The sequence below is a fragment of the Archocentrus centrarchus genome, chromosome 10, assembly GCF_007364275.1.
Source record: "Archocentrus centrarchus isolate MPI-CPG fArcCen1 chromosome 10, fArcCen1, whole genome shotgun sequence".
In the NCBI taxonomy this organism is placed as follows: Eukaryota; Metazoa; Chordata; class Actinopteri; order Cichliformes; family Cichlidae; genus Archocentrus; species Archocentrus centrarchus.
In genome coordinates this window covers 12,092,681-12,110,972 of record NC_044355.1, presented here as the reverse complement: position 1 = coordinate 12,110,972, position 18,292 = coordinate 12,092,681, and the positions used below count along the sequence as shown (strand labels likewise).

General features: G+C 41.1%; 1 protein-coding gene across 12 annotated transcripts in view; it reads right to left on the bottom strand.

The window, feature by feature from the left end:
* The window catches only part of LOC115787285 (disks large homolog 3), a 59,653-nt gene extending 41,669 nt beyond the window's left edge, over nt 1–17,984 (bottom strand). For 3 of the 12 annotated variants that reach the window (XM_030739901.1, XM_030739900.1, XM_030739909.1), the window contains exon 1: nt 17,226–17,983. In XM_030739901.1, the coding sequence (XP_030595761.1) occupies nt 17,226–17,591 (366 nt within the window). In that variant the 5' untranslated portion in view covers nt 17,592–17,983. Of the gene's footprint in view, nt 1–17,225 lie in introns of all 12 variants that reach the window. The other 9 variants (XM_030739907.1, XM_030739906.1, XM_030739910.1 and 6 more) reach the window with 5 other exon arrangements.
* Between the last annotated feature and the right edge of the window lie 308 nt (nt 17,985–18,292).

Genomic DNA, 18,292 nt, shown 5'->3' with positions numbered 1-18,292 from the left:
GTGTTATAGATACTGAGATGTAATACATCAAGCTATTTTTCACCCTGAGTCAGTGTTTGAACAAATTAGAATTTAAAGCACCTGTCATGAAATTTAGAAAACAAACATCATCGAGACTGAATTAGCAGTTGAATTTCACTGAGGATTTCTCTGTGCTTATTTTTCACAAGATAACCTGTTTGCTTCAATATTTCAACAAATGATCAAACAGTCTGTGTTTGAGTACAAATTAAATTACTGTAAAAAAGAAAAAAAAAACAAACCTGAAAAGAACATTTGATTTCATCGGTAAGTTCTCTCCATCACTTTAGAAATTCACACCTCATTTCTCATTTTTAAAGGCTACAGAAAGACTCAGTCTGACACTAAATGTTAATGCAGTGTGAATGACAGGCTGAATTTCTTCAACATCCCAAATTCTGGCTGCATGGATTGGTGTTGCGTCATTCCCGTCAATCATGCTGTCCCTCTCCTCCCCTTCCACATTCCCACCTGCTGAGATATTCTAGAGAACATATGCAGGGCTTGGATTTGGGTGATTACATAATTGGAAATTTTAATGGTGAATATTAATCCACAATGGCCCATATTGGGTTTTATAAGCAGGCTGACTGGGATCTGCAGGCTCTCAGAAAGCAGGGGCAGTCGGACAATGAAGCTCTGGGCTAGAAGAGTGCTTTACATTACAGCTGAGCACCACTACAGTGTTCCATAATGCTATTCACCACTTACCAACAGCACATTTTTATACTGTATTTTTAGTCACTGCATCCTCATCATCACAGACACATTTTTCTGCATATAAAGAAATGATTTGTTTCTTGACTCCTACAGCTGTGTGGCAGAGACAAAAGTCAAAAATTGTCTTGGAAAACAAGAGGGCTTTGGTTGCCTGCGTATCAACATTGCAGTCTGTGGTAATTAGCTAGCTGAGCAGCAAAGCTGCTGTGCCGCTCTGGCTGAGCCTGCACCATGGCAACACACAGGGCTGTGTCTGAGCACAGGCTCCTCTCTGCTTTCTTTTCCTCTCCTCCCCCTTCTCCCCCCCCCCCCCTTTTTTTTTTTGACTGGCTCATCCCTTTCTTTACGCCACAACTCTCATTTCTTCATTTCTTTCCTCTCCCCTCCCCTCCCTGCTCCTAAATCACCCTCCTGTGCTTACCGACCCCTCTTGCATCACCACAGCCACAACATAGAAGACTCGGTGGTTCATGTACAGGGAGGACTCTGCACTGCTGCTTTCCTCGACGTTCTGGACATAGGGTGGTGAATTTTTCTGACATATGGCAATCAGTATGATGCCTCCCTACTAAATTCCATGTCCATCTATGCTGGATTACATACAGTGTGCATTTTAATCAGCATAACAGCAACATACATTTAATGTGCCTGCAAGCTGTTCACATCGAATGCAAAAATGTTCATGCTGAACAAACTGCAACGCTATCTCACTGCCAAAAAATAAATTCAGTTTTTGATGATATACAACTGCTTGCTTTCTTATTTTGTTTCTTTTATTTTGCATAGATGGTAGTGTGGTAATTAGAAGCGCCTGTGACACATTTTTAACCTCCAGAACAGCTGTTTCTTCCTGTCTATTTTTATGCTAAACTAAACCAAGGGTGGGTTCTCTCCGGGTACTCCGACTTCCTCCCACAGTCCAAAGACATGCAGTTAGTGGGGTTAGCTTAATCTGTGATTCTTTATTGTCCATAGATCTGAATGTGAGTGTGAATGGTTGTCTCTGTGTTAGCCCTGCAACAGATTGGTGACCTGCCCAGGGTTTACCCTGCCTTTCACCTGTGTTACAGTCAAGGAGAGATATTTAACCAAAAATGTGATTTATAACTTGGGGCATGTTAAATATGAAGAGTGTTCAACATTTGGCTTGCAGTTTCCAGGTTTAGCAAAGTGTTTCCTTTAAACAGTGTGCAGTAGGATTTGAGGTATAGTTTCTCTTATCTGATGGCTTTGTCATAAATGTTACCAATCAGCTGGCATGTATATAAACCCCACTGGTTTAAAGAGGCAGTGCATGCAATGAATCAACAGATTTTTGCCAGTACTGAATAAAGTCCTAAACTTAGCACCACAGACAGTACAAAAAATAGATCTAGCTCCTAGGTCTGAAAAGGAAAGCCAATGCAAAGTGCCTTAAACCTACATTCTACTCAGTGGCCACCAGGGGTGACCCTTGTGGTTGCAAAAAGCCTTCCAATTATACAGGAATCCATTGTAAAAACAGCCCTCAGCTCACTCGCTCTGCGAACTCAGTAAACAGATTATACAGATACAGATAGATACAGAAAACAGATAGGACAGATTATTGCAAAGAAGGAATTAAATGCACTTGTCTTTGTCTTTTTTCTATACAACAACTAATATGGTTAGTACAGTATGGCTGTGACTGGATGACTACACATCTTCTCCATGGTCACTAGTATAACCACAGCCTTTATTAAAAAAATAAACGACACTTTTAATAAGCTGTTTACGATTCTCTACATCTATTATGGTAGGGTCTTTACCTTACAATATAAAATGCCTTAAGGCAACTGTTGTAGTGATTTGTTGCTATATAAATGAAACTGAATTGAATAAAAATTTATTTTCATTTGTTGCATAGTGAATGTACAATCGGTGCCTCCAGTTCAACTTTCATTTGGGAAGCATTTTTCTTCACCCGTGAATAGACCAGACTGCCAGCTGATGGTTATTCAACAATGAAATGTTTGCTTGGTGATTATCCAGAATAGGAAGTTTTTTCAATCACTAATCATTAGCTAATCATTGGCATATGGCTGTACAACCAGATCGACCGAGCACCAAGATGGCAGCGGTGAAAATGCTCTGCTCAAGGCTTCAAGACAGGACTTCTCTAACCAATGTGGGCCATCACAGTGGCTACGTCCACCTTTTGTAGTATCTATGATGAGCAGCCTGCATCTAAAAGCAAATAAATGCTAAAAGTATCACCCTGCTGTACCTGGTACACACAACCCTGCAATTAAAAGACAACAAAAAACTACTGCTACCATGATGGGTCTTTTTATGTTGTATAAGCTATCCAATCATTTTTGCCCATCTGGCTCTATTACAAGCACAGTGTTTGGAAAAAAGGGCAGTTTGCAACTAACAGTGTGGATAAGACACCCCAAGATTTCCTTTGGGAACTTTGATACAGCATTTATAGCTGGGTATTAACAATATGCTTACAATGTATCACAATGTATCCTTACATTAAATCTCATAATAGAGAAGAAAATTTAAATCTGTTCGAAAATTCATTGTAATTATACATTACAGAAAATACATTAAACGAACCAAGCAAATTGATCTTATTTACAAGTAATTATGCAAATAGATAATTTTAATGGAGAGCTGAGGACAGCCATGCAGCACTAGCCTTTCAGGTTTGGTAGTTCACACTCCTTAATCATACTGCTTGCCAGTAAATGGAAAAAATTCTTTGACTTGAAAACCCAAACTATCTGAAAAGCAAACACACAAAGCAGACACACCACAACAAAAACATCATGAAATGAGTTAATATTATACTAAATGATGACAAATATCGTTAAAAAATTTTTAAATATTGTGTTATTCCATCAGCTCAAAATAGACTACATTTAATGTGATTATTGTCACTTTAAGAATCTGGCTTGAGTCTGATCTAACTGGGCAGACACATGGGAATGGTGTGCTGGTGGTATTGAAAATGAAAAACTGTGGATGGCTAGATCCTCCGTGAAAACAAGAAATATAAGAATTTTTAGGGGTTGATTTCCCAAAAAAGATATCCATCAGCATGTGTGCCACTGGTGAGAATCAGTGCTTCATTAAGCTGTGGGGTATCTATTTGATTGATAGGTATTCTGGCCTATAACACTCAACTGTGGCTAGAGCTTCTTTATTTTTTATTGGCAAGATGGCAGCAAATCATGAACCCAAACACCAACCTTAAAATGTAAACATGATAACATGGGCATCATATCCTTAATGCTCTACAAGGTGACCTCAGTTTAATCTATGGAAGTACAGCTAATGATCAGGGCCGTATTACCGACCGGGCGAGTGGGGCTGGCGCCCCGGGGCCCATGGATCCAGGGGGCCCAGGGGGGGGCCCAACAACAATCCAGATACCGATGTCGATGCTGATTGCGATAGAGCCCTCTATTCTAGGATCTTCTTTAGTTGTACTTCTTTAGTCTATAAGGGTTAACTGAAATGGGCTGGGGGGAGTGACAGCAGTCAGAGGGCCCTCGGCCACAGGACATAGGAACCAGAGGGCCCCTGGGCCATGTCGTACAGCAACCAGAGGGCCCCTAGGCCACGGAGGACGGCAATCAGAGGGCCCCTGGGCCACGGGGGATGGCAAAGGGCCCCTGAACCACGGGATATGGCAACCAGAGGGCCCCTGGGCCACGGGGGACGGCAATCAGAGGGCCCCTGGGCCACGGGGGACGGCTATCAAAGGGCCCCTGAGCCACGGGATATGGCAACCATAGGGCCCCTGTGCCACAGGAAACGGCAATCAAAGGGCCCCTGGGCTATGCGGTACGGCGACTAGAGCGCCTAGGGGGACAGCAATCAAAGGGCCCCTGGGCTACAGGATATGGCAACTTCGACTGTTCTTGACTCTGCCAATTACGAACTGTGAAGGGGAACGGTCATTCTCCAGAATGGCTCGAATAAAAAATGAGCTCAGGATGAAAATGACCCAAAACCGTCTGAACTCCCTCTCACTTCTTGCAATTGAATCACAGGTTGTGCAACAGCTGAACTTTGATGAGTTGGTAGATGATTTTGCACGAAGGAAGAGCAGAAAGAGACTTTTGTAGGGGAGTGTGTGTCGGGGGGGGGTGGGGGGGTGGGGGGGGGTTGGTATGGGCTCGGAGCGGGAGGGGGGGAGGGGGGGCCCTTGCAATCTCCTTGCCCCGGGGCCCAGACCCACCTTAATCCGGGCCTGCTAATGATAGAGGGAACAGTTTGCATTTGGCGTGTGCTGGGAAAAGATGGCAGATGTGATCATTGTCACAGGGGCAAACAAATGTTCTAACAACAGTATAATAACAAGCCACTCAGTTGAGATGGTTGTTATCTTTTTTTTTTTCTCTGTGTGATTTAGATGTACCTATTTTTTCAAACTCAGTCTGTATATGGAATTGATTTTCCCTTATAGAAATAAGAAATTACAAATGAATGGACATGTTTCAATATACTCTCTGGTTATTTTGGACATACAACAAGCAGAGGCCTGGATAATGTTGGCTGCCAGCTTGGTGGGTGGAAACAGGAGGCCCATGTGATGTAAACATATGTTCCCTCAATATACTGTATCTTCATATAACAGGGAGCTGCAGATGTCCCATACAGGTTCTAGTGCTTGGAGAGAACATCTATTTCTAAACTGATTAGAGCTCAACATGTTCCTTCAACATGCAGACATATTAAAGGAAAGAAAAACATACAGGGTTCTAGTAAGGCGATGATGACCACCATACGCACCAGAGCAGTCTCAGTGCATCCTGGCATTGATTCTAAGTCTTTGGAACTACTGAAGGGTTCGAACATAAATTTTCCAAAAGATATTTCCTAATTTGAATTGTTGATGATTGTGGAGAGTGTTTTCTAACTTGTTCTATTATAGGTGTCCAAGGGTTGAGATCTGCTGCTAAAAGGCTATGAAATATGGAGCATTTTCATCTTGAAAGAGACCACTCACATCAGGAGAGAGAAATTTTTCACTATGGGATATAGATGACCCCACAGAATAACTTAGCAGCTTGGTTATATGTACTTTTGTTGCCACTGGATGACCAGGTGACATCACATCCGCTGGTGCAAGTCACACTTTGGTATAATTTTGGCCGGTTATGCGCCTCTCAATCTTTGTAATCTCAAACATTTGCCATTGCCACCACAGCTACTGTCAAAATGGACGAGCTTGAGGCAAGACTGTGTGCACAAGTCTGCCTGTACAGTGTACAGACATTTATATGACACACATATGCAGGAGCACAGGGGTGCCCCAAGATGGCACAGAACTCATGGAGGGAGATTTCAAGAGTGCTGGAAAAGACTGCAAATGGACAAAAGCACCATAATGGTGGGTATAAATGGATGTGGCCGTATGACGACATCACATCAGCGTGCAAAGTGACCAATGTGGTGAGCATGAATGGGCCATAAGTGGACCTAAACTATGCCAGCAAAATACCAGCATAACAGAGCCACTGGATCACCTTACTGTTGGGGTCAAGGTTTCTAATTGTATCTGTATTTGTCAACTATCTATATATTCTTATATGCAATAATTCTTAGCTGCAACAACAGTGCAAAGAAGCAATAATCATACATTAGCCACCGATTAATTTTTCTAACCCTAACAAAAATTCCCCTAAAAAGATTCTTTGCTGTGATATTTTGGGACGTCTTCAAAAAAAAAAAAGAAATTCACCGCCAATCACAAGTTTATGCATGCACAAATCAGTGCAAACCTGGAGACATTTAGCAGGGTTATTAAAATGATTCATGTTGAGTGATGAGGCCTTTGAGGGCAACTAGATACACACACACACACACACACACACACACACACACACACACACACACACACACACACAAAAAAAAAAGTTTTCTACAGCCCGGTTCTTATTTGGGCCATTGTTTACAGTGGTTAAGATAATATATTATTTATAAACATTATTTGTAAGATACAAGTCAAAAATAAGAAATTCTTTTTGTTTTGACTTATTGTTGAAATTACACTGCATTACATAAATGTGTTTGAGATTGCTCGGGCTTGTTTGCACCGTTAGTACAATCTAATCACCTCTTCCGAAAAGAAAATGTTTCAAAAAAAGGATGACATTTGTTCGTTAACAAAGATCTTTCTTTGTACTGCACACTCAGCCATATTTAATCAATTTAAGGTTCTACTCTGTGCAGCAATGCATACAAATATCACTGAACTAGTCATACTGTTGCACAGGACTGGAGATGCTGCTGCATCCTTTCCGAATACTGCTCAACACCCCAAGATGAAACCTTTGATTCATACGATGTATGAAAAAAGAAAAAGCGGAGGAGGAGAAGGGCAGTGGGAGACAGGAGGGGGATGATAGAAATGAAGAACACTGAAAAACAACACCACACACACGCATGCACGCGCACACACAAATGAGAGGCCAGACCAAATGGCTCAAGGGCTGCTTGGATAATGCATTAGACAGAGATGGCACTCAGAGCAGCTACACATGGTAAGAAATGCACTGCTTTGCCAAATGTCCCACACACACACACACACACACACGCACACACACATCTAGAAAATGGAACAGATGAAAAAAAAAATCTCTATGATGAAAACATGAATTTTTGTCACTAAGTGACGCTAGGATAATTTCCAATAATGCACAATTTCAATTTCAGCTAGTTGGCCATCGGCTCTTAGTGTTAGAATTGGTTATATCTGTGAAGCTCCATATACAGCATACATACATAAAGGCAAAGCAAATACAGAGTAAAACATGGAAGGAAAGCAAAAATATTGTAGTTAACTATGAATGAGTGAGGACCAAATCAGTGAAAGTAACAGCAACAGCTATCAAATTCTTCCTGAAAAACTATATCAAATACTGTGTAATCTATATAACTGTTCAAAGGAATCTTTCAGGAAATGTAGAATCGGTGCTGAATTTGACTAATTTTAATATTGATCAGCTGTGTATTTATGAAGCCAAGTATTGAAACCCTTATTTACTTAATCCAGATTTTGTTACAGGAAAAGGGGATGCATTTAAAGACCTTTTAGATCTTGAAGTTTGCAATGAGTTTGTATTAGTAACAGTCAAGTCTTGAATATTTTTATTAAGTTGAACAGACCAGACCAGACACTGTAGCATAAAGATGGGATTAGATTTCATTCCCTTCACTTTGTGCTCCATCATAAAACAGTGTCAGATATACGCTTTCCATTTATTAATACCAACTGTGTCTCCCTGTTTCATATTGTATCATCTGTCTAAACATGACTTGCAAATATATAAAAGTAAAAGCCTATTTAGATAGAGAGGCATTAAGCCTTTGGAGCCACAGGAGGGCTTTTAATTTAAAAGACCTGAGCAAGAAGTACAGGTATCATTAGCAGCAATCTAAAAAAAGCAAAATATAAGTGACTGGAAATAATCAGGGGATTAAAACAGTATTTTGGAAAAAGAACCCTGGGTATGGCATGACTATGCTGCTGTAGATACATATTAATGTTTTCAACAGCAAACGGTAATCACAATGCTTATCCTGGTTATTCTATTCACTTATTTTAAACTAGTCTGAACTCTTATAACTATTCAGTAGTTACATCCTGGTTCATTGGTTGGACAACTCAGATTTTTGTGTACCTTATTGTAAAGTGTTACCAAAATAACAGCTGATATGGTGGTTGAATAAAAGCAATAAAAGCACAAGCACTGTTGAAAGCACCCACACACCCCCACAAAAATGAAGAGGAGTCAGAAGGCTTAGGGACTAGCTCTTCACTGATATTGATTGGCTATACACGTATTCCATGTATTGCAGCATGTGGGTGATGGAACTGGTGTACTTTGCTGAGGATGTTAGCACATTCTTACTAAAAGGAGTCTAGCATCACAGTAAAAAAAGAGCCTTTATATCTGTACATTCGGGCTATCACAACATTTGATTCTTTTAATAAACAACTACGGTGGTACAGCATCACCAATATCTCATTCCATCAAAAGGCCTGCATCCCTCGCTCCATCGCTGATTCAGGCGTCCAGTCTGCCCTGCACAGCACAGTCGCATTTCTAGGCCAGTCTCTACTGTGATCAGCAAAAACCCCCTAAATAAAACAAAACAGGCAAGCAAACAAACAAACAGCATTCCCCTCCCTTCTCTTTTCTCCTCTCCTCTCCTCTCCTCTCCTCCCCTCCCCTCCCCTGGCTGGCAGCGAGTGCCAGAGAGGGGAACAGGCGAGCTGATACGGGGCTGAGCCCTGGCAGGGCCTCTGACAATGACCATATGGATCACAGGGACACGGCAGCCTCGGCTTCCAGCAGGACACACACCTCCACAAACAGGATCTGCTGCTTCAGGCTACTGCACCTGTAACACTACACAAAAGCCTCTATATACATCACATAGCTGTGGACGAGCTGCGCTAATGAGCAAACCACTTGATGAGCTTAAATCTGTGTTGGCAGAGGACGCAAGAAATTCCTCTGATTCCAGCGTTTCACACAGAACCTCCATGTTGAAAGAGTATGAGCTGATTGAGACTATTAACAGAGCAAAAAGGTAAAAAAAAAAGAAAAGAAAAAATAACTGAGTGGAAGGTTTTAAGAGAGGTGTAGGAGGTGGGATTAGACACAGTTCAGCTTTTGGGTCACAACTATAGCCGCTCTATATCACAGGTCTTCAGCTCCTATAATGGTGGCTGGCTTGTCAAAGTCTCTACAGTTTGCTGACGTCAATGTCTGACTAGCCTTTTCGCCGACACGCCATCCCTACCCTCTTTAACAGCGCATAAAATGCTAACTTTTGTCAAAGTGCACATAAATATTGCAGTGCACCTTGTTTCCCTTGTAATGTAGTGCACTTCCTATGGTTCACAGTCCTCTCTTGTGCTTTTGGGTAAAGGTAGGGGCGTATGCGCTTACACTCTATGTGTACATGGGAATAGGAGACAGTCTATTACAGCCTGTAGCAGAGTTTTAAATCTTTTTTTTTTTAATCGAATGGAAGTATCAAATTTGGCTCTTGCTCAGTAAAAACTGGCAAATACCACAGCTGCAAGTACAAAGGAAATGGAACCAAACATCTATGCATCATTGCAAAAAATGTCCTTTTCATTCACATAGTAGCAGAAACATGCTCATCTACATTTTTTTTCATGTTATCATGCTGTCAAGTGAGCAAGCCAGGGTGAAATATTAAACACTAAAACACCGCTAAGAGGCAGCAGCTGCTGCTCCTTGAAATGTGCAACAAAGTGAAAGCTTGGTGCAACAAACTGTGGACCTGGAATGCTGAATTAGTTTTCAATATACTGGCTGATAATATACAATAATGTCCTTGTCGCTCTTCGAAATGCTGGAACATTGTTGCAGCTCCAAGATTATGAGGAAGCAACATTTTATTCCTTGAATCATTTCTTTGCAGGAAATTCCAGTGTTCTACTGGTGGGAATACTGGATCAATACTAATATTTCATTAAAAATTTAGCTAGCTGCTGTTGCTGGCAGCATCATTTGCTTTGCTTTTGCTGTTGTTAATCTACCCTTTAGCTCTTCAGAACACTATAAAAATGTATTAAGCACAACAATAATGTGACACAACAGATACACATTGGCAGGTGCCATTTGTAAATGTCATCTTATTTGCACATAGACTCAGCCAATACCAATCTTCAGCTTATATATCAGGGTATCCATCTTTCATAGCTCCTGATGAGTTCATATTCTTTGGTTTTGCAGCAATCATGGTCCGCCTAGATGGCTTAATACAAATATTCCACTTTTAAGCTGATCATTATAAGATTGAACCTAAATTACTAACATCTGCACCTCCCAAATGGTTTAAGCAGACAATACATTTGGAGGAATAAGCTTCTGAACCCTCAGCAGGATTTCTACATTGATTACTCCAAATGCGTGATCTGATTTTCACCTAACAATTCTAATCACACATAATCAGATTAAACTAATAACACACAACCTCAAACTCTTCATATATTTATTGAACACACTAAGCAGTCCCTCACGCTGATGACTCATTTATCTGCATCTGTTTCCTCTAGCTGCTTATGAAACTTAGAGAACGATGAGGGAGAATCTTCTTCCTACAAACATGTTTCATCAGTATTTCTGGGATGTCTTGATTGAACAGCCGTCTTCAGGTCATGCCTGTCTCAGCTGTGCAAAAATAACGACTCTTCCTTGGTCATTCCAAAACATGAATTTTCTTTTCACAATCACTCTGTTTGTGTTTCCTTGTGTACTTTTGGTCACAGACTCTTTCCTAAACATGTGGTCATGGACTGCTGTTCTGGCATCTTCCCGTTAAATTTCTCGACATCTTTGAACTCAAATACCCTCTGTGACTGCAAGGCATCCAGGCTCTGAGTTTGCAAAACAACCCCAAACCATGGCGCTCCCTCTCCTGTGCTTCATCTGTTCACAGTACATTTTCCCAGAGGTGTTGTGGAATATCCAGGTGTTCTTTTTTTTTTTCTTGTAGTGGACACATAAACAAATATAAAGTTGTAGAGATTTCTGCAGGTGTTTTACTGTTACTCTTGGGTTCTTTTTCACCTCTTTCACACTTGCATGTTGTGCGCTTGGTGTAATCTTTGCAGGACGCCCACACCAGGGAGTGTAGCAAGAGCTCTGAATTTGCTCCATTTGTAGGCATTTTGTCTTATTGTGGATTTATGATGGACACTGAGGTCTAGAAACTATTTTGTAGTCATTCCAGCTGTGTGACTGTGTTTAGTGCTTATTCTGAGGTCCTCTGACAGTTGTGATTGAGGCATGGCTCGCACCAACAAATATTTCTAAAGAAGAGCGCATTCTGTTAGTCACCAGAGTTGGTATGGCTTTATTCAACCTCTTAATATCTATCACTGGCACCCGCGAGGCTTAGGGTTTGGGTTAGGTTCTGGTTAACTTCTATTCAGTTTTATAGATTTGTTTGCCTTTTATTAGAAAAAAATGCCATGATGAAATGTAATGCCAAAATGTATGAAACATGTTTTAGTTTCTGAAACCTAATTTAGCTTGTGGCTGAACCAAAACCCAATCTCTCACCTCCAATCTCATCTCATTCAACAACTGAGCTTTTGGGTTCACAGGGGTTCACTTACTTTTTCCAGGTTGGTCTACAAGTGATTACGGTCAAGACATGAAAGCTGTGTATGTACTCTTCATTTAGTGAAAATATTTGTACATAATTGTAACTTACATAAAGATCAGACCACATATATCCTGATAATTCTTAACTTTTTCTTGCAAAATGCAAGTTTGTGACTCCAAGCAGGTAAGGGAGATATTACAATGCACAGCAAAGGCACAACAAAACCTGAGCCCTTGTTTGCAGCAGGTTTCAAAACACTTCAGAAGGTTAAGATGAATACAGGACCTGCACTACACAAAGAAAGATTTCAGAGAGTAATTACCAGTACACTATATCTGCCTGTTTCTGCCTCCTACAACATTTAAAAATGCTGCTTGGGGTGAGTGTGGGAGAGAGGGACAAACAGCCAAGGAAAGAAAGGTCTTCAGATGAACTGTTAATTTAACACTGACGCTAAAGAGTGATATCTAAAAGCCCCGTCATTGTAGGACGGCAGCAGACAAGCAAATAAGAAGGTTTTACATTTTTTATATTTTTATGAGACATGATATTCTGGGCAGCGTGGTGGTGTGGTGGTTAGCACTGCTGCCTCAGCTAGAAGATCTGGGTTCGAATCCACCTTTGCCGGGGTCTTTCTGTGTGGAGTTTGCATGTTCTCCCCGTGTTTGTGTGGGTTTTCTCCAGGTACTCTAGTTTCCTCCCACAGTCCGAAGATATGTAGTTAGTGGGGTTAGCTAAATTGGTGATTCTAAATTGCCCATAGGTGTGAATGTGAGTGTGAATGACTGTCTGTGTCTCTGTGTTAGCCCTGCGACAGGCTGCCGTCCTGTACAGGGTGTACCCTGCCTCTCGCCCTATGACGGCTGGGATAGGCGACCCTGAAAAGGATAAGTGGAAGAGAATGGATGGACGGACATGATATTCCTTCACAAGGGCTAAAACTATTAGCATGAAACATATAAATAAAGCTTGCAATAACACATAAATGTTAAAACTCACAAACAGAAAATAGAGACAGCTCCAGCATCAAGGAAGTTGAAGATTGCCTGACCTCATGACTCAAGTCATCCAAAGTTGATGCAGGCTCTTGTCTTATTAGGTCAACCTAAGATGGGAGGGAATCTGTCTTCCTGATTCTCAGATATCAGACCAAAGAAAGATGCAAATTTACTTGCAAACTTGTTTTAGAGAGGTGTGGGATGTGTAAAAATCTGCATGAGCAAATTCCTTTTAAGAGTGAAATTACTAAGAATTTGTAAGAATTTCAGTAACAATTCAGTAACAAAATAGTAAATAATGTCTCTGAAGGCAACTTAAAAAAACAAACAAACAAACAAAAAAAAAACAGTGTTTAATGGCTGTAATCTCTGGGCCCACAAACAGCACTACATCAAAAATCACTGCATGGAATCAGGAACACTTCTGACAACAGTAAAGGCAGTTTGTAGCTGCAAATTGAAACTCTGCCATCCAGAGAAAAAAAGAAAACAAAAACAAAGAGGTCTAAAAACGCCGTTGCCTCATTTAGGTCCAAGCTGATTTCAAATGAACTGAAGCCAGATGGAAAACCCTCCCGTAAGGAAGCTTATTTCTGCCACGGAAAAAAACATTTCCTGCTAACCATAGGTCAAAATTTCAGGTTATTATCTTCAAATTTCAAGTTAGGTGTCTCAAAATTTTTTGATTTACTAACTCAAACTTCTGAGAAAATAACTTGAAATTTCAAGCTATTAAGTCAAAAAATTTTGACTTATGAATGGTTTTTTAAATTTTTTTGGCAGAAACAAGTTTCCATAACCCTGTGTCTGAATCAAAGCTGGAAATTATCTTTAGCAGTGATGGACGATGCCAAGAAACGTGAGAGATCGTTATCAGTAATGGAGCTGGTATGCTGTGCAGACATATTTTTCAGGAAAGGCTTTGCTTATTTCAGCAAGAGAATGCCAAACAGTGTTATCACATATTACAACAGCATGGCTCTGCAGTTCAAGCTAAACTGGCCTGCTTGCAGTCCAGACCTGCTTATTGCACAATATTTGGTGAATTATGAAACAAACTGTAAAAATAAGCTTATATTTTAAAAAACAAACAAACAATAAAATGTTGCAGTTAAATTATTTGCAAAAATCACAACTTCTTTTAAGAACAGGGTTGCCCTTGACACTTAATTAACTATGTGGTAATTTTGCATTAAACTGGACTGGAGACGGTAACGGTGTAATGATGAAAAATGTCATCCATCTTGGTGTTATCGTCCACACCAGATTTCTAACAAAACACTTGGATATGGTGAATGCTGTTTCATCCAGATTATACACTGCTTGCCTTTTTTTCTTAGACAAGCTCATAGATAAATCCCTCCTGATCTGATGAGGAAAATTCCAAGCTTTAGACTGAGCATTTCAAGATCACAGCTAGAGGATCCAGCTCAAGACCTCTGGACGTGGAGCACAAGCAAATCCCATCCGTTAATACTCTCTGGGTTGCTGTCACAGGATTGGCAAATCAAATCACACTGAACAAAATCTCATCAGACAGATGTACAAACCAATGACACCGATAAATCAATGCGACTGTAAAAGACACGCAAACACGCATATGCACAAAGATTTCAGAAGGCTCTAAAGAAGGCCTAAAGGTTCTCAAGTCGTAATCACTGATGGGAGTGTTTGGCATGGAATGCCCACTGTGTCTGTGCATTAATTTAAAACACTACAACCACTAGAAAGACATGTTACAAACAACAGGTCTGGCAAAGCATTCTGGACTAAATCTTGATGCTAATAAATAAAGTAAAATCCAATTAATATTTGAAGCTAATCACAGCCACAGAGTTGGAGAACACACAAAGACAGATTGAAGCCCGCAGGGGGAAGAGGGAGCTTTCTGACTGGTGCTCCCAGTGGACTGAGGTCTCTATTTTTCTCAGATTTAAATTCAAAAGCTCTTGTTTTAAAGAATGTTCTTATAATCCCAGCTGAAATCATCCATAATTAAACTAGCAAGCTCATGACAAAAGCAACACAATCATTTCCTAAATAGATGACAGAGAAAAAAACAGATTAATGTGCCGTCATTATTCTTGGGGGGTGCCTAATGATTTCCTCACACATACATGAAATGTTCATGGCTACAGGAGCCATTTAAAAATGTCAATGATCCAGCTATAAAAAGCCAGCTCATTCAATTCTGAATGACTGTGCAAGGTTATTGCTTTTCATGCTAACATCCCCAAAACATGAGCTGTTATGAAAGCTACAAGCTATAAGGTTGTTGGGCGTGTGTGTGTGTGTGTGTGTGTGTGTGTTACTGGCCTGCTCTCTCTTGCTGTGTTATAGGTAGTGGGGGAGGGGGAACGTTCACTTTTCCCCAGCTAGGATGAGCAACGGTGAGGAGGGCGGGGGTTACGGTGGGTGTGCATTTCTATCCATGCCGTGCTACAGCCCGTTTCATGGGAAGGGGAGCGCGTATATAGAGCATTCACATGCCTGTTTTAAGAGATGGAGGGACAGATGCTTGTCCACAGTGTCAGTGCCTCTCCTGCTTCTCTCTCTGACAGCACCACCAACTGCCTCCTCTTACATAATCCCCTCCCCCTTCTTCAGGGCTGCTGCCTGCATTTATTGGCTTATTTCTCTCTTTTTTTAACCTTTGCATTTTTACCCCACTAACCCCCGCTACATCTCCCAATCCGTGACTCGTTATCCACAATTCCGGCTATTTTTATTCCAATGTAGAAATGTAAACACTCCTATAATCAAGCCATGAATGCCAGGTTGCATATGGATTTGCAGGTATAGATTCACATGGTAGAACAAGGAAGCAAGAATCCTTCGAAAGGACAGGATTCGACAGAGGGGTTTATCCATTAATGGTGCTGTTTCAACAGGATAAGATCCCTATATGAATCACGATGCAGTCGAAAGACAGCTTTCATCAAGCAGATGCTAATTTGCTCTCACTGTAAGCTGAATATTGAACCAATATGCAGGAAAACTAGAGGGACATACTGAAAGAGAATCAAATTCTCCATGTAAGAAATAAATGCTTACATAATCACATCTGCTGTGAGCTTTCAAATGTGTGAAACATGAAACACGCATGACTGATCTGGATGGAGCTGTAATGCAATAGATTTAAATGCAACATGAATCAAGAGAAAATGTCCATTTCTTCTCGCCTCCTCAAAGCCAGAGCCTCTCCTTGACTGTAGTAATCTGCTAATATCAGCCAGGTTGCGGCTCATATGATGGCTCAGCTCAGGAGGAGCTTTTCCACCGCGCTGCTGAAATTTCAGCCTCCATTTTCTTCTCACCTTCCACACTTCTTCCTATTCTTCTTCCAAAACCACGATCAGACAAAACGGGGGGGTGGGGGGGGGTGGAATACAAACGATGCAGTAGCTTCACTTGCCGCAAATACGGGACTGCACAGACACATACTCATGCACAGCAAGAACCATGACTTGAATCTCATGCTCACCAAGCAACCCTTCCCCCCACCCAAGATCAATCTCATGCTCACATACATGCACCTTCCTTAATTAAAGACTGCACTTCTGAAGCTGTGCTGACCTTCCATCAACTGTAATTTACAAATACATGTAAATAAATGGAGGCAACAGAAACAAAATGGTGCACATGTAAGGAGGCAGTTTCATTCACACTGTGCGACACGTAAGACAGGCAGCATTTAGATTGCGTCTGATTCTCTATTTGTATTACACAACACAGTCGTTATATTGTGATGTTTTGAAGCATAATGGCCAGCAAAATAATAAAGGGACTGGCATCAGAGATCGATTTCATCATCTCTTCCTCTACTCCAAGCTAATTAGACACCATCCTACAGTTAGTTTATCTCTGAAAAATCTGTTTCTTACGTCTAATTTCTTAAGTCAGTCCGTAATGTCAGGGTTACCGACTTGAGAGGTAATTCACAATAATTGCAAACTGCCTCTCAGTGCTGCTTCCATGAATGAAAATGCACCATTTCTTTGGCCTGTGGTAACTGCATCAGCATAAGCCTTTGACGACACACACTTGGTGTGTTAAACCTGTAAGCATTAGTCATCTGCATCCAATCCAAAAATGAAGATCAGCTACATGTATGTGATGTGAAATTGGATCAGTTTTATTCTACTCTGCTTGCACTACAAAAAAAAACAGAGGCAATAATAATTAGGAAAAAGAGGGCTTGAGAAGAATACTAAATATGAATTCTCTTCCTTAAACCAACAGCTTCAGCTGGCACATGATCATTTCTGTTTTACTATAGCAACAGCTCCTCTGATCTCCCTCGTCAGGTCCCACAAGCCTGGGCTATGTAACAGAGTGAGGAAGAAGAGTTACCTGGTCATACCACTCGCGGTTGGTACAGGTGCACTCGGGCCACCATCCTCCTTGTCCACTGGAGTTGTTGCCATTTACTTTTGGGCCACCCTTGGATTGGCCCTTTGGGTTGGGGCCTCCAGGGCCCCCACCAGACATAACCTTGCCCTTACTTCTCCCTAAAGTGCCCCCTCCTCCTCCCATGCTTCCACCTCCCCCTGAGGCTGGAGGGGGTAAGGTCTGGCCTCCACCATACCCAGGTGGGTATCCATAGGGCTCGGCCTGCCAGTCTCCTCCATATGACGGAGCGTCCATCCTACGCAGGGCAGCCATACGGGTCACCTCATAACATTCTGGGCACTTGCAGCAGTGGTGGTGTTTGTGCATGCTGGCTGTGCTGGCTGGGCTGACGCTGAGATGAGCGGCGTGGCACTCTGTCTCTGCTGCCTCCTCAGATCTCACACAGCACGCTGTGATCGGCTCACAGAGCGCTAATGCCGATGGAAATAACACTAATCACAGGAATTTCTACAGATTTTCCCTTTTCGTCAAATCCTGTCACTCTCCAGTTTATTCCTTCCGGATGCAGAGGAAAAAAAAAACAGACAGAAAGGGATGGGAAGCAGCAACAGGAAAACAAAAATACAAAATGGGCACGTAGTCTTTGTCCTCTTGACGTTGAAGATCAAAGGAAATATTTAAAATATTGTATGCCACCACACAATCAGAGACCAGCCCTGATAGAAATTTCCTCTTCCTTCTCTTGGTTCACAGTGATACGCATATAAATTCATAGATCTATAGATATTCTTTTGTTTATATATCATATATATTTACACACACAAATACATATAAAAATATTAATATAAACAGACAAGCACAAATACAGATATGTACAAGGATAAATGTATATATATATATATATATAAATATCTATATGAGTGTGTACAAATATATATATAGATATATAAACAATATGTATAAATAAATGATATCCGCAGATGAAAATCTTCTGTTAAATCTTGGTATCTTCCTGCTTTGTCAAAATCTCACGTTTTTTTTCCTCCTGCGTTGAAAATCGTTGTCTT